General features: G+C 42.7%; 2 protein-coding genes across 4 annotated transcripts; both read left to right on the forward strand.

The window, feature by feature from the left end:
- The first annotated feature begins 204 nt into the window (after positions 1 to 204).
- LOC311106097 (presenilin-associated rhomboid-like protein, mitochondrial) lies at positions 205 to 11,056 on the forward strand. The gene is made up of 10 exons (XM_084148405.1): positions 205 to 279; positions 1,189 to 1,408; positions 1,594 to 1,734; positions 2,115 to 2,163; positions 2,506 to 2,601; positions 3,721 to 3,870; positions 4,209 to 4,279; positions 4,369 to 4,470; positions 7,559 to 7,656; positions 8,057 to 11,056. The coding sequence occupies exons 1-10, from the start codon at positions 209 to 211 to the stop codon at positions 8,178 to 8,180; spliced, it is 1,122 nt and encodes a 373-aa protein (XP_084004531.1). The 5' UTR covers positions 205 to 208; the 3' UTR covers positions 8,181 to 11,056.
- Positions 11,057 to 12,392: 1,336 nt separating this feature from the next.
- Positions 12,393 to 19,019, forward strand: LOC311106098 (claudin-19-like). 3 transcript variants are annotated; one of them, XM_084148408.1, is made up of 7 exons: positions 12,393 to 12,659; positions 12,961 to 13,080; positions 14,878 to 15,120; positions 17,716 to 17,880; positions 18,006 to 18,087; positions 18,288 to 18,401; positions 18,710 to 19,019. In XM_084148408.1, exons 3-7 carry the CDS (start codon positions 14,904 to 14,906, stop codon positions 18,804 to 18,806), a joined length of 675 nt encoding a protein of 224 aa, XP_084004534.1. In that variant the 5' UTR covers positions 12,393 to 12,659; positions 12,961 to 13,080; positions 14,878 to 14,903; the 3' UTR covers positions 18,807 to 19,019. The 3 variants fall into 3 exon arrangements, with proteins under 3 accessions (XP_084004534.1, XP_084004533.1, XP_084004532.1); XM_084148407.1 differs by lacking the exon at positions 12,961 to 13,080; XM_084148406.1 differs by lacking the exon at positions 12,961 to 13,080 and having other exon boundaries at positions 12,394 to 12,655.
- Positions 19,020 to 20,097: the final 1,078 nt, after the last annotated feature.

The following is a 20,097-nucleotide window of genomic DNA, read 5'->3' on the forward strand; positions in this document are numbered from 1 at the left end:
CTTTTGGTAGCAGGTTAGGAGAATTAACGTATCACGTTAGGAAATTAGGTTAAGGTTAGAAATAGGGTTAGCTAAAATGCAAACATATTAAACTTTTGACGTATATTTGACAAAAGCTGGATACCTTCTAGCCATGACCCAGTTCTGTTTAGCCGTTTTAGACTGTTGACCCGGTAGCGAATGTAGGAGGGGTCATTCGCTCACAAACATGTCGTGGAGGGTGTGCATTTTAAGATGGGCTAGGAATGACATTATTAGTATAGCAACCAGAGGAAACAGGTATGGTGTACGATATGCATTTTGCCCATGGCTGAGTTCCTCAACGACCTTGACCACTGATATATGTATTGTCAGTCTAGAAAAGATAGCTAAAACTGAGCTAGCGGCTGCCAGAGCTAGCTAGGTTAGCTTGACGATGAACAGCTGATCCCTTTGAGATATGTTGCTAGTGGTGCCACAGCCCACTAGTCTTTGCAACCTGTCAATTCACAGTTGTAGTAATATTTGTGGCTGCTTGTTACTTCAGTTTTCCCATTTAATTATTATTTGAGTTGGACTTAGGCTATTCTTCTGTGCCATGTAACGTTAGCTATCTATCTTTTGGGAGCGCCAAAAAGTTGTTGTTTACGAATTGTGCCATGTAAATATGAAAGAATTACCAGCTGCCTTACCTGTGTTCATTTACAGTTAGCACAGCATTTCTTCATCCTGGTCCTGGGGACCCAAAGGCCTGCGCATTTAGTTTTTGCCCTAGCACTACACACATGGGGTGTATTCATTAGCAACAACGGTAGCAAAACGTTTTGCAAAGAAATGTTTTGCAACGAAAACGAGTTACTATCGGACAAAGTTCCAGTAGGTCTGTCCGTCCACTTTCCGTTTGGTTCCTAGTGAATACACCCCAGATTCCACTTATCGCTCATCATCAAACCTTTGATTAGTGGAATCAGGTAGTGCTAGGGCAATAACCACTCCCCAGGAACAGGATGAAAAAACACTGATTTAAGCAGACACTCTTATCCAGAGCGACTTAGTCAGTCATTGAGTAAGTTCCTCCCTTTCAAAATCACTTCTCTTTTTTATAGAAAGAGGATTCAAACCATTTCTCATTTTACTCGGATGCTATTATAGCAAACTAATTGACCAATCATCTGTCTCTTACTCTTCACTGTTCATGCATTTTCATAGATTCACCCTCAACACTCAACAGAGATGTGGGTTCAAGAAAGCAGCAAAGGAGACAAAGACCAAGAAGGGGGCTGTAGAGGAGGCTGGGCCCTCACACACAGAGCCCAGTGAAGGGCTCATCCACAAGAGGGGTGCATCTCAGCCCTTGGAGCCCTCAGTGGCATACACACACCCCAGGAACTTTGGCAGACTGGTCAAGCCCCTGGTGTTCACAATAGGGGTAGGTTTTTAGGTCTTTCTTTAACTAAACAAACACTACTCAATAAACTATACTACAACACAGTACAATAGAACTGTATTTCTTGTTACACACCATTACTGTTTAAATCACAGAGTCTTCTATAAGTATATTGCCAGATTCAGCACAGCACTGACAGGGAATAAAGGGGACTAACACCATGTTAGTTTACAGGCTGTTCATTTGGCACAGCGGCCATCTGGCAGTATGAGTCACTGAAGTCCCGGGTCCAGAGCTACTTTGACGAGGTCCGGGCCGACTGGCTGGAGAAACTACGGCCGCAGAAACAGGGGGAACTTCGCAAATGGGTGAGATGAAGGATGGATCAAAACATGCGTGATATTGGGTTAATCCTTTTTATATTTTCAAATACCATACCTCATTAGGGACTTTGCCACTCGCACTAGGCCAAATATCTCAATGCTCCCCCTTTCTCTTCTTGGTGAACTGTTCACACTGATGTCTTAGCAAGTTGTTTCCATATGCTGAGTCGTGTTCATTACTACACGCAAAATAATTTGTAAAAAAAATTAATACATTGCAACAGAACTAAAATGTAAGTTTCTTATTAGACTAGGTTGTCCCTCCCTGTTTGTCAGATTTATTCAGTTAGGTGCCTAATGAACACGACCCAGGTTTCACTACATTGTGTGGGTGTTTTGTCAGACCGGTTCTGTTTCTGTTACAGATCAACCAGTGGTGGAACAGCTTGAGTGAGGGCCAACGTACGGTTACAGGTTAGTCTGTACTGAAGCCCATAGATTTTTTCTTGTCTTCTTCAATAGTAATTAGTTGATACAGATATTGTAAGATAATGATTCTCACTTTCACAGTCAAGATAATATATACTTTTTGTCCGTACGAGACAGAAATGTGTCCTGCTTTATACCCATCTGCTTTGATACACATTAGGTTGGAAAGGCTGGAGCAGCTGCAGTGCGGCGCCCAATGAGCGGTTTAGGTTCCTTGCTCAAGAGAACATCCCGCCATCTTTTTCCACCCGTCAGCACCTCACCCCACCTCTTTCATTATCCACTAATTGCTCATTCATTCTGTGTTGTTCTACTCCACTCTCTCAGGGATCATAGCTGCTAATGCTGTGGTGTTTTGCTGTTGGAGAGTACCATCCCTCCAGCGCTCTATGATCAAATACTTCACCTCCAACCCTGCCTCCAGTGAGTAGGGGAAACTGTCCTATCCTATGGCAAATATATACTTAACTTGATCTCTGCCTCAGGAAGTGTTAATTGTTATGTTCCCCAGCAAAAAAAACAAATAATGTCGCTCAAACAGAAGGGGCAACTAACAGTCACTGACAACCAAAACGAAACAGGTGGGGTTTTAGGAGGGGTTCTGAAAGACACTCATGGGGGTGTCTACTGGAAGTTGACTAGCAACAACAAATGGGACCTAAAAGTCCCCACCATGAGCACCCACTAAATTTGCCCAAGAACAGGCAAACAAAATGAAAACCACCAAACTCAAAGACAGGAAGCAAACCAAAAAGTGGAGCAAAATGAAAACAGGGAAGATCAGATAAAGGATTTAGTCTAGAAATCAAAATAGGGAGAGCCAACTAAAGGTGTTAACCCTTCACATAACTGAAGCACTGGGCCAGCCACTCTTAGATATCACCTGGGCCAGCACAGGTGAAGCACCTTCCAACTAATGAGATGGGCAAGCCAGCACAGGTTTAACACATACTGACAAACGAGGTGACACCAATCGGTGCGCCGAAAGTGCTATACGTACTAAAGTCCAACCTCAAAACATAAATGGAAATACCGAAACCTGTAACAGTAATCAAGTGTCAGGATTAGGACCCTGAGTTTTTCTTCACCACGCACCAGGAAGAGTAGCTGCTGCCAAGGCAGCAGCTAATGGGAATCCATAATAAATACAAATATGTGACCTGACCAGGAAAATCTCAGGAGCCCTTGTTATAGGCTATAGTTTTTCCTGGTCTGGTCAATCATGACACTTTATTACTAGTAACACTGACAGTCAGAGATCCAGTTTATTTGACATATGTAATAAATTAATATTAAAAAATTACAGTAAAAACGGCATTAAAAATAAATATTAACAAATATACAGCTTTTATAGCCCAACCTAATCTGAAAAGACTTGTCCAATAAGAAATAGTGCACACAGTAGCAAACCCTAGCAAAACATTTAGCAATTAAAATATTTTTTATAGGACAAATTCAGGTAGATCCCTCCCCATTTTGAGCAGTTTAGTTCCTAATGAATACTTCCCTGATCTCCTCCTCCTGTCTGTACCCTACCCACAGAAACCCTGTGTTTCCCCATGCTCCTGTCCACATTCAGCCACTACTCCTTCTTCCACATGGCTGCCAACATGTACGTCCTCTGGAGCTTCTCCTCCAGTATCGTCTCCATGCTAGGCAGGGAGCAGTTCATGGCTGTCTACATGTCTGCAGGTACCAGCACGCGTGTGTGTGTGTGTGAGACAGAAACGTCAGAATGTAGTAGACCCATGGGGCGGCGCACAATTGGCCCAGCGTCGTCCAGGGTAGGGGAGGGAATGGCCAGAAGGGATGTAGCTCAGTTGGTAGAGCATGGCGTTTGCAACGCCAGGGTTGTGGGTTTGATTCCCACGGGGGGCCAGTATGAAAAAAATTATAATGTATGTACTAACTGTAAGTCGCTCTGGATAAGAGCATCTGCTAAATGACTGTAATGTAATGTAGACAGATTACTAGTCCTGAAAGTACAGACTTATTTTCAGATAAATAATCAATAATCTCCTCATTGCCAGGTGTTATCTCTACGATGTTCAGCTATGTGTGTAAGACAGCCAGCGGGCGCTTAGGTCCCTCTCTTGGAGCGGTAAGCACCAACATTTTAGACTTCCTGCGGAATTCCCCTTTACTTCCTGTCTCTGACATCACTTCCTGTTCACTTTCTGTCCTCTCCAGTCAGGAGCCATCATGACAGTCTTGGCTGCCGTCTGTACCAAAATGCCAGAGGCTAAGCTGGCAATCATCTTCCTCCCCATGTATGCTTTCTCAGCAGGCAATGTGAGTGAAGAAGCCTTACAGCACACTTAACCACACAGAGGCTATATTCCAATTTTCTACCCATCTCCAGAAGTGTGCGCTCAGGCATTTAAAGGAAATGTCACAATCTTTCAACTTTGTATTCATAATCTCCAGCACTACCCCCAACATCAACATATGTAAAAATGGTGCGTTTCTATGTTTTGTAGTAAAAAAGATTGAGGAAGATAAGTGTTTCCAATGACCTCATCAACCAATTAGTAGACAATGCCTACTCACAATTGGTCAAAATCACACGAATAATACCAATGATGTCATTGGAAACACGTATCTTCCTCAATCTTTTTTTACTACAAAACATAGAAACGCACCATTTTTACATATGTTGATGTTGGGGGTAGTGCTGGAGATTATGAATATTAATACAATTGTGAAGTTTCCCTTTAAAAGTATTGGATTGGTGCAAGCATGGATGGAGCAAGTTTTCACCATATTCCTCATACCCATGAGGGGGAGTATACTAAGGCTGGGAATTGCCAGGCACCTCACGATACTTAGGTGCTGATACGATATGAATTGCGATTCCTCCAATTTCTATATGTATTGCGATTCGATACTGTGATTTTATTGTATTTCGATGTTCCAAACAAATTGCTGCTGCGGAGGGACGAGAGCCATGAGAAAACGAGTTTTGATCAGTCATGGAAATAAAAGTGCTGGTTCCCTATTTAAAAAGAAAATGGAGAACAAGCTATGAAGTAAAAATACTGGAATTTTGGTGCAGGTACAGCAAACTAACGCAAAAATAGTATTGCGATATTGTCAAAATGATACGATATATCGTCAAAAATAATATCCCGATATTTAACTATATCCACCCCCCCCCCCCCCCCAGCACTAAAGTGTACAGTTCAGGAGAAGGGTACAGAATCAGAATGTCGGCACAAACTGTCCATCTGTGCATGCATTTTGGACCCATACTACTTGGGGATTTAGTATTGTTGGTATTTGTGATTTTTGGTACGTCTTTTGAAAATTAGGATTTGACTTATTGTGGCTGTGTGAAATGTCTTAGTAGGGTGTCTTATGTGACCTACTGTGCAGACTTACTGAGATAATCAGCAACCTACAGTGAGGGAAAAAAGTATTTGATCCCCTGCTGATTTTGTACGTTTGCCCACTGACAAAGAAATGATCAGTCTATAATTTTAAAGGTACGTTTATTTGAACAGTGAGAGACAGAATAACAACAAAAAAATCCAGAAAAACGCATGTCAAAAATGTTATAAATTGATTTGCATTTTAATGAGGGAAATGAGTATTTGACCCCTCTCAATCAGAAAGATTTCTGGCTCCCAGGTGTCTTTTATACAGGTAATGAGCTGAGATTAGAGCACACTCTTAAAGGGAGTGCTCCTAATCTCAGCTTGTTACCTGTATAAAAGACACCTGTCCACAGAAGCAATCAATCAATCAGATTCCAAACTCTCCACCATGGCCAAGACCAAAGAGCTCTCCAAGGATGTCAGGGACAAGATTGTAGACCTACACAAGGCTGGAATGGGCTACAAGACCATCGCCAAGCAGCTTGGTGAGAAGGTGACAACAGTTGGTGCGATTATTCGCAAATGGAAGGAACACAAAATAACTGTCAATCTCCCTCGGCCTGGGGCTCCATGCAAGATCTCACCTCGTGGAGTTGCAATGATCATGAGAACGGTGAGGAATCAGCCCAGATCTACACAGGAGGATCTTGTCAATGATCTCAAGGCAGCTGGGACCATAGTCTCCAAGAAAACAATTGGTAACACACTACGCCATGGAGGACTGAAATCCTGCAGCGCCCGCAAGGTCCCCCTGCTCAAGAAAGCACATATACACGGCCATCTGAAGTTTGCCAATGAACATCTGAATGATTCAGAGGAGATCTGGGTGAAAGTGTTGTGGTCAGATGAGACCAAAATCGACCTCTTTGGCATCAATTCAACTCGCTGTGTTTGGAGGAGGAGGAATGCTGCCTATGACCCTAAGAACACCATCCCCACCGTCAAACATGGAGGTGGAAACATTATGCTTTGGGGGTCTTTTTCTGCTAAGGGGACAGGACAACTTCACCGCATCAAAGGGACGATGGACGGGGCCATGTACCGTCAAATCTTGGGTGAGAATCTCCTTCCCTCAGCCAGGGCATTGAAAATGGGTCGTGGATGGGTATTCCAGCATGACAATGACCCAAAACACACGGCCAAGGCAACAAGGGAGTGGCTCAAGAAGAAGCACATTAAGGTCCTGGAGTGGCCTAGCCAGTCTCCAGACCTTAATCCCATAGAAAATCTGTGGAGGGAGCTGAAGGTTCGAGTTGCCAAACGTCAGCCTCAAATCCTTAATGACTTGGAGAAGATCTGCAAAGAGGAGTGGAACAAAATCCCTCCTGAGATGTATGCAAACCTGGTGGCCAACTACAAGAAACGTCTGACCTCTGTGATTGCCAACAAGGGTTTTGCCACCAAGTACTAAGTCATGTTTAGCAGAGGGGTCAAATACAAATTTCCCTCATTAAAATGCAAATCAATTTATAACATTTTTGACATGCGTTTTTCTGGATGTTTTTGTTGTTATTCTGTCTCTCACTGTTCAAATAAACCTACCATTAAAATTATTTACTGATCATTTCTTTGTCAGTGGGCAAACTTACAAAATCAGCAGGGGATCAAATACTTTTTTCCCTCACTGTAGCTACCAGCAACCAGTCATTTTCAAAGAAAGGAGACACCGCGACTAGCGAGCTAGTGACCAGAGTTTGAACATTTCCCAAGTTGATGCAAATTTCAGCAAAGCGACCGCCTGACAGCCAATCGTGGGAGGGCAGCTCTTGCTAGTAAGCTTTGACATTGACTAACAATAAAATCGCCCACCCCCCTTACTAGCTCTGAATTAGCTTACTATGACTGTGATATGTGGTTGTCCTTCCTAGCTATCTTAAGATGAATGCACGAACTGTAAGTCGCTCTGGATAAGAGCATCTGCTAAATGACTAAAATGTAAGTGTGAGACCAGTTCTTTGTTGTCCTATTTATTCACACCATCCTTTTTCTCTTCTCCTGTCCAGGCATTGAAAGCCATAGTAGCCATGGATACAGCTGGCCTAGTTTTAGGATGGCGGTACTTCGACCACGCAGCCCATCTAGGCGGAGCTCTTTTTGGGATGTAAGTCAGCTTCTAGTCCGTCTGTCTGCTCTCACTCACTTATTCACTTACTCTCTCACACACTCATCCCCATTAAACTGACTGTTGCACAGGGCAGCCACAAAACCTCTCAACATCTAGGTCAAGCTAGCTGTCTTTGTCCATCTTCTCCACTATACCCCGGCTTTACTGATTTTGTTTGGGGGGCACCCCCCCTCCCAAACTGCTCCTGGGGCGCCACTCTTCTTACTCTGTGCTGCTCCCAACCTATCGTGTACATGTGTGGTATTGGGTCGGGTACTACGACAGCGGAAAATTGACTAATTTAAGATCTATTCTTTTAGTCTCGTTTGAGCTCTGTCCGTTCTACCTCTCTTCCTATTTCTATATGTTCCTCACCTATTCTCTTATTTTTTTGCAGCTGGTACATCATGTATGGCCACGAGCTGATATGGAAGAACCGCGAGCCACTAGTGAAGGTGTGGCATGACCTTAGGACAAAGGGTCCTGGTGGGGGAGGAAACGGTGGTAGCGGCCCCCTGTAGAGCGCACTGGACTGGGTGAATGCATATGGATGGACTGGCCTTGGCTGTTATGTATAAATTAACAGATGACAGAAGTGTCAATAGCATCAACAGCCTTGCTGGCCACACAAACCAAAGCCCAACTCTCCATTTACCCCACACACACACACACACAAGCTCTACGTTTGTCTCTCTCACACTCACACATGAAAATCCCATTTGCATTCAGTGCGCTCTCTCTCTCTCTCACACACTACATAATAATGCAGGGCTTTGTATGTTTGTGAGCAAAGAGGAGAGGACACATTGTTGAGTTAAACTAGGGCCTGTATTCACAAAGTGTTAATCTAGGATTAGTTTTGCCTTTTAGATCAGATTATATGTGAATACGGACCCAGGAGCCTACAGGTCATTGTCATCATCATCATCTCCCCAAATGCTGAGGTGGAGGCCTAAACCCTAAGATATGAAAACCACAGGATCACAAAACCCCTCCCACTGTCAGTACAGGGGATGGCTAGGGAGCTAAATTGCATTCAGAATGTATTCAGATCCCTTGAATATTTCCACATTTTGTTACGTTACAGTTATTCTAAAATGGATTAAAATGTTTTTTTCCCTCGTCAATCTACACACAATACCCCATAATGATGATGCAAAAACAAGTTTTTAGAAATCTTTGCAAATTTATAAAAAATGTAAAATGGAATAATCACATTTACATAAGTATTCAGACCCTTTACTCAGTACTTTGTTGAAGCACCTTTGGCAGCGATTACAGCCTCAAGTCTTCTTGGGTATGACGCTATAGGCTTGGCACACCAGTATTTGGGGAGTTTCTCCCATTCTTCTCTGCAGATCCTCTCAAGCTCTGTCAGATTGGATGGGGAGCGTCGCTGCACAGCTATTTTCAGGTCTCCAGAGATGTTAGATCGGGTTCAAGTCCGGGCTCTGGCTGGGCCACTCAAGGACATTCAGAGACTTGTCCCCGAAGCCACTCCTGCATTGTCTTGGCTGTGTGCTTAGGGGCGTCCTGTTCGCCCCAGTCTGAGGTCCTGAGTGCTCTGTGGCAGGTTTTCATCAAGGATCTCTCTGTACTTTGCTCTGTTCATCTTTCCCTCTATCCTCTATCTCCCAGTCCCTGCCGCTGAAAAACATCCCCACAGCATGATGCTGCTGCCACCACCATGCTTCACCGTAGGGATGGTGCCAGGTTTCCTCCAGACGTGACGCTTGGTATTCAGCCCAAAGAGTTCAATCTTGGTTTCATCAGACCAGATAATCTTATTTCTCATGGTTGGAGTTCTTTAGGTGCCTTTTGGCAATCTCCAAGCAGGCTGTCATGTGCCTTTTACTGAGTGGCTTCCGTCTGGCCACTCTACCATAAAGGCCTGATTGGTGGAGTGCTGCAGAGACGGTTGTCCTTCTGGAAGGTTCTCCCGTCTCCACAGAGGAGCTATGGAGCTCTGTCAGAGAGTCCATTGGGTTCTTGGTCACCTCCCTGATTGAGGCCCTTCTCCCCTGATTGCTCAGTTTGCCCGGGCGGCCATCTCTAAGAAGAGTCTTGGTGGTACCAAACTTCTTCCATTTAAGAGTGATGGAGGCCACTGTGTTCTTGGGGACCTTCAATGCTGCAGAATGTTTTGGGTACCCTTCCCCAGATCTGTGCCTCAACACAATCCTGTCTCGGAGCTCTACGGACAATTCCTTCGACCACATGGCTTGGTTTTTGCTCTGACATGCACTGTCAATTGTGGGACCTTATATAGACGGGTGTGTGCCTTTCCAAATCATGTCCAATCAATTGAATTTACCACAGGTGGACTCCAATCAAGTTGTAGAAACATCTCAAGGATGATCAATGGAAACAACAGGATGCACCTGAGCTAAATTTCAAGTCTCATAGCAAAAGGTCTAAATACTTATGTAAATAGGGCATTTCTGTTTTTAAATTAATACATTTGCGAAAATTTCTAAATAACCTGTTTTCGCTTTGTCATTATGGGGTATTGTGTGTAGATTGAGGATTTTAAAAAATGTAATCCATTTTTAATAAGGTAACAATGTGGAAGGCACTGTACAGTGTCAAAACCAATGATGTCACATCTACATTTGTTTTATATGATACACGTGTATATGATGATGATGTCGACAGTCAAAAGCACTCATTATTCTCTGACCCCTGCACACCCCAAATGTTTTTATTTTCGGGTGTGAAATGATAGTAGCGATTGCTTCGCACCTCTTGTTTATCATTTCCTCCAGATCTGAAAATTGAAGATATTGGACTTAAATACACTGAGTGTACAAAACATTAAGAATACCCCCCACCCACCCACCCTTTGCCCTCAGAATAGCCTCAATTCGTCGGGCATGGAATCTACAAGGTGTCGAAAGCGTACCACAGGAATGCTGGCCCATGTTGTCGCCAATGCTTCCCACAGTTGTGTCAAGTTGGCTGGATGTCCTTTGGGTGGTGGACCATTCTTGATACACACGGGAAACTGTTGAGCGTGAAAAACCCAGCAGCGTTGCAGTTCTTGACACAAACCGGTGCGCCTGGCACCTACTGCCAAACCCCGTTCAAAGGCACTTCAATATTTTGTCTTGCCCATTCACCCTCTGAATGGCACACATACACAATCCTTGTCTCAGGGCTTAAAAATCCTTCTTTAACCTGTGTCCTCCCCTTCATCTACACTGATTTAAAGTGGATTTAACAAGTGACATCAATAAGGGATCATAGCTTTCACCTGGATTCACCTGGTCAGTCTGTCATGGAAAGAGCCGTTCTTAATGTTTTGTAGACTCAGTGTATGCACAGGAGTATTTGTTGTAGAGGAAATAATCATTTTTGTTTGTTATTTGAACCAAATAAAAGGTTTATTTAAATATTATTATTTTGTCTTATGTGTTCCAGGCCATGGCTCTACTGTGATTTATGTACAGCTGTACAGTATTTACCATGGTAGGATTGCATTTCTGTTGACTATTTCACTAAAAGAGTCTCATGTCAATCAAACAGAGAAAGGTGATGGACTTTGCTCCCTCTTCAGTAAACCATTAACTAAAAGCCATAAAACGATACATCTTTTCAGTGACTGGAATTACAGAGGCTTTGTACCCCTGAATCACTGTTATCACCTGGATACTGGAAGGAAGACACTCGTGCCTTTATCCAGAAGTCATGTGCCCTTTTTGTTTTTAAACAGGATGTTGTTTCATGATGTCATATTATTCTGAAATTGGCATAAACAGGCATTTGAATTTTGCTTTTTAAGCATTTTGGGCTTAAATGGTCATCTGGGCTTCACTGTAGCTTTGGTGCTGGCAGGTTAGGATACATCCTGGTATCTTTGGTGCTGGTTAGGATACATCCTGGTATCTTTGGTGCTGGTTAGGATACATCCTGGTTAGGATACATCCTGGTATCTTTGGTGCTGGTAAGGATACATCCTGATATATTTGGTGCTGGTTAGGATACATCCTGGATATTGATGTAACAAAACAAAAAAAAATGACCGAAGTCCACAAACGGTCAAAAGCCAGAGACTGTGTCTGATATGGTTTGTAGATAAAGAGAGGAAGTCTTCTCATTTCCTCTTCCTCTTGACTCACTTTTCTCCCATTTGTGATACTTGAAAAAAATTATGAGAATGACCACGGTTTATGCTGCCGTCAGAGTCAAAACAGTATTTAGCAAATTATCACCGCTGTCTTTTGCTCAGAATGAGATTCTCGTTTAAATCTGCTTCCCAAATAGCACCCTGGTCCCTTTTATAGGGGACTACTTTAGACCAGGGCGCATAGGACTCTGGTCAAAAGTAGTGCACTATACATGTATAGGGATATGCACCCTTAGTCATTTTGACCATAACTGTATCATTGTGTCCTTAATTGTGTATCACAGGGTTTGGTTCAATTCCATATAAATTCAGTCAAAAGTTAATCATTAAAAAGGTGTCGTTTATTTTTGGTGTGAATTTCACTTCACTTGACCCTGGTGTATAATACGATTATGTGTTTGAAAAAGTGAACAGTAGTTTCTCTGTGAGTTTTAGATGTGTTGCTTCTCAGTGTGTTTGTGCGTAAGGTTCTTGAGGTTTGTACCAAAGTAGTGTAAGATATAGGGTGCCATTTGGGACATTGAACCCACAGTGCAGATCTGGGGGAGAGTAAAAGGCCACGTGCAGAGGTGAGCATGTGTGCTGAGTGGGAGATCGTTTTGAAGGTCATTGATCCACCCGATACCCAAATATCACCTCAGTGGGACCACAGCCTCTGTTCCAAAAAATACCCTTCACTTTCTCTTCCTCCATCTTACCTATTCCATAGCCCACCAGGGAAACAGACACCTGGTGTTAAACACCTGAATAGAACAAGTGGATAGAAACACAAATTAGACTCGAACAACAGAGGATACAAAATACCACTCAACAACACAGCAGACTCAGCAACAAAGACCGAAAGTTCAAGTCATTCTCATCACAGAAACAGTAGGTAAATTGGTTTACTTTTCCATTTCTTTGTTTGAGAGATTGGTTTATACAGTATACTCATCTGGATGGTGTAACATAGTCTTAACAAATAATTAAATTCCTTGCGATTAGATTTCTCTAAACATTTAGATGGATTGTGTTGTTTTAATTGATCAATGTTACACACAATTGGACATTTTTTATTGAACTGCTGTTTTTGTTTTGTTTGATTTGCTAAAGTGAAAACGTTCAAAGTTCTTTCCATTCGATCACTTTACTACAGACAGATACGTTTGTGACTTACAAATATATTTCCTCTGAAGCACTGGTAGGTACACACTACCCAGCTGGGGAGAAAATGGCCCACCATGTCCCCATGACATGCTTTTTTGGTTGTAAACTGGTTGAGAAGTTTACAACCATCTGATGTCTGTTACAACCAGGTAAAGATGCCTTTTTCATGACGTCATGGGAAGGACATATAGTGCCTTCAGAAAGTATTCATAACCCTTGACTTATTCCACATTGTGTTGTGTTACAGCCTGAATTCAAAATGGATTCAATATGTTTTTTCTCTCCCATGTACTTACAATATCCCATAATGACAAAGTGAAAACGTTTTTTGAAATTTGTGCAAATGTATTGAAAATGAAATACAGTAATATCTCATTTACATATCCCTTTGCTATGACACTCCAAATTGAGCTTGGGTGCATCCAATTTGCTTTGATCATCCTTGGGATGTCACTACAACGTGGAGTCCACCTGTGGCCAATTCAATTGTTTGGACATGATTTAGAAAGAAACACACCTGTCTATATGAGGTCCCACAGTTGACAGTGCATGTCAGAGCAGGAACTATACAATGAACTCCAAGGAACTGGCCGTAGATCTACGAGATAGAATTGTGATGAGACATATATCTGGGGAAGGGTATAAAACAATGTCTAGAGTGTTGAAAGTTTCCAAGAGCACAGTGGTCTCCATCATTGGGAAATGGGAAAAACATGGAACGACCCAGACTCTGCCTAGAGCTGGCCATCCGACCAAAGTGAGCAACCGGGCAAGAAGGACCTTGGTCAGGGAGGTGACCAAGAACCCAATGACCACTCTACAGAGTTCCATGGCTTAGATTGGAGAACATGCCAGAAGGACAACAGTCTCTACAGCACTTCACCAATCTGGGCTTTAAGGGAGAGTGGCCAGACGGAAGCCACTCCTGCGAAAAAGGCACAAGACACCACGCCTGGAGTTTGCAAAAAGGCACGTGAAAGACTGAGATTATAAGGCAAAAGATTATGTGGTATGATGAGACAAAAATGTAACTCTTTGGCCTGAATGCAATACGCTATGTCTGGAGAAAACCAGGCACAGCTCATCACCCGTCTAACACCATCCCTACCATTAATTATACTATGGGGATGCTTTTCACCGGCAGGGACTGGGAGACTGGTAAGGATAGATGGGAACAATGAATGGAGCCAAATACAGGCAAATCCTTGACGAGAACCTGCTTCAGAGTGCAAACGACCTTAGCCTGGGGGGCAAGGTTTACGTTCCAACAGGACAATGACCCCAAGCATACAGCAAAAGCAATGCTGGAATGGCTTCAGAACAATAACGTGAAAGTCCTTGAGTGGCCCAGTCAAAGCCCAGACTTGATTCCCATTGAAAATCTGTGGAAAGACTTGAATATTGCTGTTCAACACCACTCCCCATCTAATTTAACAGAGCTTGAGATAATCTGCAAGGAAGAATGGGGGAAAATCCCAAAATCCAGATGTGCAAAGCTGATACAGACATACCCAAGACGACTCAAAGCTGTAATCGCCGTCAAAGGTGCTTCTACAATTATTGACTTAGGGGTGTGAATACCTATGTAAATGTGGTATTTCATTTTCAATACATTTGCTAACATTTCTAAAAACATATTTTCACTTTGTCATTATGGGGTATAGTGTAGATGTGAGAAAAACATATATTTAATCCATTATGAATTTCTGAAGGCACTGTATGTTGGTGGTTCAGATAAAGTATTTTCCTGGTTGCTAAAACCACATAAACAAAACACCCTTATACAACCATCATACAACCTGACCATGATGACATGAAATATATCACATTGAAGACAGTGCAACCCGTTTTGCCTACTGGGATATAATTTAGCTAACATTACAGTGTTTGTAGGTTCATAACTAATACATAACAAAAACATTTAGTTGTGCCTTCTCTCTTCCCAGTAAATCAGGCGGCAGGACGGACCACCATGCTTTTAGCTTTCCAGGTCCTGGGTCTGTCTTTAGGGGTGATTGGCTGGTGTCTGGAGAACAGCTGCACTAGTTCCCATTCCTGGAGGGTCCGCAGCCACTCTGGGGCTGTCACAATCAACAACTGGCAGTTCGAGGGCCTGTGGATGACCTGCGCAGCCACGTCCCTGGGCTCTGTGCAGTGCCAGAAATACAAGACTGTACTGGGGCTACCAGGTGAGAGACACATGCAGGCCTCAGTGCAATACTCACATGCAGTATTAAAGTGGCGATCTGTAGTTTAAACAACAACAAAATGGTTTTGGTAAACAGCTGAGGAATGGTGTTGGAGAAATGTAACCACTTTCAAATTCAAAGATAGAGCTATGGATTGGACTGACCATCCAAACTATAGTTTTAACAATGTTTTGAGGCTATATAGTCTTTGTTTGCAATTACATTGTTTAAAAAACCTGTATATGTTGGGTTCTGATGGGGTACGACAGTTCAACTAAGCTCATGAGGCATTTATAATTTGTAGTCTTCAAATATCTATGGGTTTATGTTATTAATTTAAAAGTCCAAAATTGGATTACAGATTGCCCTGCCAGGATGTCTTTTTCTATGATCAAATACAAATCTTTGAATGTTGTAAACATCTTCCTTGGTTACCACATAAACATACTTCCTTCCCTGGTAGATGCCTCCAAGTTTCAAAATGAGTAGTGTGTATGCACGAACAGTGGTTTGTAGGCAAAAGCACTGTGTAAACATTGCAATGGCGGCTTTCGATTAAATTCCAGCCAACAGTGTGACCCAGCAGTTAGATATCGGCTGCTGATTAAAATACTTAAGACTCTTGATGTAGTTTTACCCTTGTCTAAAGTGAAGTGTCCATACAGCACCAATTAATTAAGAAACTGAGCAAAGATCTAAAGAAGTATTTGCATTACAAAAGTATTGTGTAGATGAGGCTGACATACAGTATCTGTGAAATAAATTGTAGTAGGCCTGTAGTACGGCTTTCATATTAGGACAGCCAAAGTCTCAGCAGGACTTTTTGAAGCTGTTCTCATAGTATTTCTTACTTCCATTCCTACGTCACTGTCACTTTCAACTGTCGACCTCCAGACTGAAGACTGCAGGCCATATGGTCTCAGTTTCAGGCCATGAAGGTAATAGGGGTTGTAAAACGCAGAAGTATCATTGTATCATCGCAAGGTCAATCATTGACAGTCATACTGACCTTGGTTTATTTTCATTGTGTGTGTGTGCCTCTATTACACTGCAACAGACTCCTAGATAACCACACATTCATAAGAATTAAGAACTGTAGTCAGAACCCAAGTCACCTCACCACCAAAGGTTGGAGTACTTTCATTGTTACAGAGAGCGATATTAACCTGAATATTCTAAGGAGACACCAATGGCAAACATCAATGGCAGGTACTGTATCTATTGTGAAACTCCTGATTTAATAGTTGAGAAAGTCAAACAGTGGGTCAGGGTGTGTGTCATCGCTTTCGATTAACCAATCAAAACCAATTTCGATGAACCAATCTGTCATATTGTTAATTTCCTTAGACCACCCCTAAGCTCAAAACCCTTGTCACCGTCACCTTATAGGTGAAGCCTCTATGGTTTTTACACGCCTTTTTATCGCTTTACAACCCCTGTGCAAAGACTAAAGTTCTCTGCATTTGAAACAAGACAACAGACACCCAGCACATTGGAGACCGAGCAAGGACATACGACAACTTGCTTTACTCGTGAGGCCATTTTCAATCATCCTGTGTGTCTGAGGGTTTCAACTTCAAGAGTTTGGAAGCCTTTTCCCACACCTGTGTGTGTGTGCTCTGGGTGATCATGTCGACGGCGGTGGAACTAACTGGGTTTTTGTTATGCGTGGCGAGCTGGCTACTCACAGGCTCCTCACTAGCCAATGACTACTGGAAGTTGTCCTCGGTGTCTGGCAGTGTCATCGTATCCACACGCCAGTTCCAGAATCTATTCCATTCGTGTGCCGAGAACAGCGCCGGCATTAGGAACTGCAAAGACTTTGAGTCTATGCTCGCTCTGCCTGGTAGGTACTGGACTAATTGATCATCTCCAAAACCTGTCCCAAACAATATCAGCAAATTAGTTTGACATCCCTGGCCAAAGGGAACTGTAAAGGGAAATGTTTCCTGCTCCTCTGTGTCACTTTTTAAGAATAAGAGGAACACAATGTCTTCATATTTTCAATGGAAACATGAATGATCCATGCATTGGTACAGTTCTGTATCTTAGACACATCCTACATCTGAGTTAAAGCCTCCATTTGTGTGTTCTATAGGTGACATACAGGAAGTTGAAATCAGCCTTTAGCAGTTCCTCTTATTCGGGGTCGGCAGGTAGCTTAGTGGGTAAGAGCGTTGTGCCAGTAACCGAAAGGTCGCTGGTTCTAATCCCCGAGCCGACTAGGTGAAAAATCTGTCGATGTGCCCTTAAGCAAGGCACTTAACCCTAATTGCTCCTGTAAGTCGCTCTGGATAAGAGCGTCTGCTAAATGACTAAAATGTAATGTAAATGTGTCTAACAATTAAAAAAGGCCACCAGCACTCGCTTGATAGCAGCAATTGAAGTCTGTTTATTTTCTTTAGGCAACATGTCCCACTAGCACACCCTGCAAACATTTCTACTATGCCTTCTTCAGTGTTTGTGTGTGTTGTTAGACACGCAAGAGGATAGAGTTGAGCACATTTCCCTCCCTCTCCAAGTCCCAGTCTACTTAGGCTCTCTATCTATCCAATGTCTGTTGTTGACTGGAACTCTGTCGCTTCCTGTGTTCAGGCTACATACAGGCATGTCGAGCCCTGATGATCATCGCTCTGCTCCTGGGTCTAGCGTCCATCATTGTGTCAGTGCTGGGGCTGAAATGCACAAAGATCGGCAGCACTTCTGAACAGGCCAAGGGCAAAATCGCTCTGACAGGCGGCAGCTTGTTGATCTTATCAGGTGTGTCCCCAACTCCCAACTGCCAGCATTATCAGCTTTCTTCAGTACCAATCTCTCTCTTTTTCTTCCCCCCATCTCTCATTCTTCTGCCGTTTATCAACCATCTCAATCTGCCTCTCCTGCAGGTCTTTCCACCTTGACTGCTGTGTCATGGTACGCTGCACGGGTGGTGCAGGAGTTCCATGATCCATTCTTTGCAGGAGTAAGGTGAGTACACATCCCAAAAGCTGAAAGTACTGCTTGGGAATTGGCGTTCTAATTAGGGCCAGGAGTTTTTTCCGGTCAGGTCACATCACTCAACCAATCAATGAAAACCTTGTTCATAAAAACCTTTTATTGAAGGAATCATTCTGAGTTGGGTACACACACACACACAGGTAAAGTTGATTAATTCTCTGTCCCTGTAGGTTTGAGCTGGGTGCAGGTTTATACATGGGCTGGGGAGCTGCCTGTCTGGCCATTCTAGGTGGGGTCATGCTCTGCTGTTCCTGTAAGAGGGGTCCATCAGGACCACCAACAGGGTGAGTAATTGCGTCCACAAGGATGAGTCCCAAATTGCACCCTAATCCCTATATAGTGCACTATAGGGCTCTGGTCCATTTGGGATGCAGCCAACGACACGTCCTACTCCCAAAGCTAACATGCAAGCTAACCATTATCCTACCAAAACCATGGTCTTGGTTGGACAAAGTGAGGACAACACTATCTCAGGTCTCCAGGCAGGTGATGGGCTAGCCAACACTAGTTAGCTAGCGATTTCCCATCTATTACATCAGCTAGTCAAATAAATAATTGTTGTCCAATCTATTGTACCCTACTTGTCTTACAGGGGATATTCAAACAACTACTCCAAAGCAGGCCGTGGACAACAGATCTACAGGGCAGCACCTGTGTCAGAGTCGGGGAGTTCAAAAGCTTATGTTTAAAGCAGTTTAAAATGTTTTATTTTTTTCAATCTAATTGTTTGTTTGTCTGTTTCCATTTGTTTCTTCACCAAAGCGTACATGTACTGGTTTGAATTTGCCATTATATATTTTTGTTGTTTTGTTTTTGTGGTCTTCTTGAGTTGAGTCACTGTGAAATATTAATGCAATGTGTATTGCTTTGAAATGTATTGAAAATAAAACCATTGCTCTGTTGATGGTTATTGTTCTATTGATATAGGATATCCAAATGAATGGAAAATATAAGCTATGCCACAACTCCAAATGAATGGAAAAAATACCCACTGGGCACAGACGTCTATTCCACATTGGTTCAACATCATTTCATTGAAATGATGTGGAAACAACGTTGATTCAACCAGTGTGTGCCCAGTGGGTAAGCATCAGTACTTACCTGAATTGTATAGTCATCCTGTGATTCTAAACTGACTTCTAGATCGCTCAGCTCCCTGCTGGACATTTTAAAGGAATACTCCACTCAAAAATAAAAAACATGTATATTCTGTTATTAATTTACGGGACGGTTGAGCTAACGTGCGCCAATGTGATTAGCATGACTGTTGTAAGTAACAGCAAACTTTCCAGGACATAGACATGTCTTATCTGGGCAGAAAGCTTAAATCCTTGTTAATCTAACTGCACTGTCCAATTTACAGTAGCTATTACAGTGAAAAAATACCATGCGATTATTTGAGGAGAGTGCACAACAACAAAAAACATATCACGGCAACTGGTTTGATACATTCACCTCGGAAGGTAAGTAATGTACTTATATTCAGTAATCTTGCTCTGATTCGTCATCCTGAGGGTCCCAGGGATAAAATGTAGCATAGTTTTGTTTGATAAAATCCATTTTTATATTCAAATGCAGGAACTGGGTTCTACAGTTTGAACCCCTGCTGTCTCTGGCTCCACACCCACCCCGCCCGGCCATCTAGATGTGTGAAAGTTAGTGTATACATTCCTGGGAGTGTGTAAACTTACATTCTGTATTACCATATCATTATGTACTTGAAAATGTGTCAATTGACCAATTCGGCACATTTGGGCAGACTTGATACAAAATAATCCAGTATAGCAATGCTTCACCGGAGCAATCTGAAACTTTGCACACACACTGCTGCCATCCAGTGGCCAAAATCTAAATTGCACCTTAACTGCAACATTATATTGTGGCCTTTCTCTTGCATTTCAAAGATGATGGAACAAAACAAATAATAGAAAATGCATGTTTTTTTGTTTGTATGATCTTTTACCAGATCTAATGTGTTAT

This window comes from Coregonus lavaretus, assembly GCF_964263955.1.
Source record: "Coregonus lavaretus genome assembly, chromosome: 30".
Taxonomy (NCBI): domain Eukaryota; kingdom Metazoa; phylum Chordata; class Actinopteri; order Salmoniformes; family Salmonidae; genus Coregonus; species Coregonus lavaretus.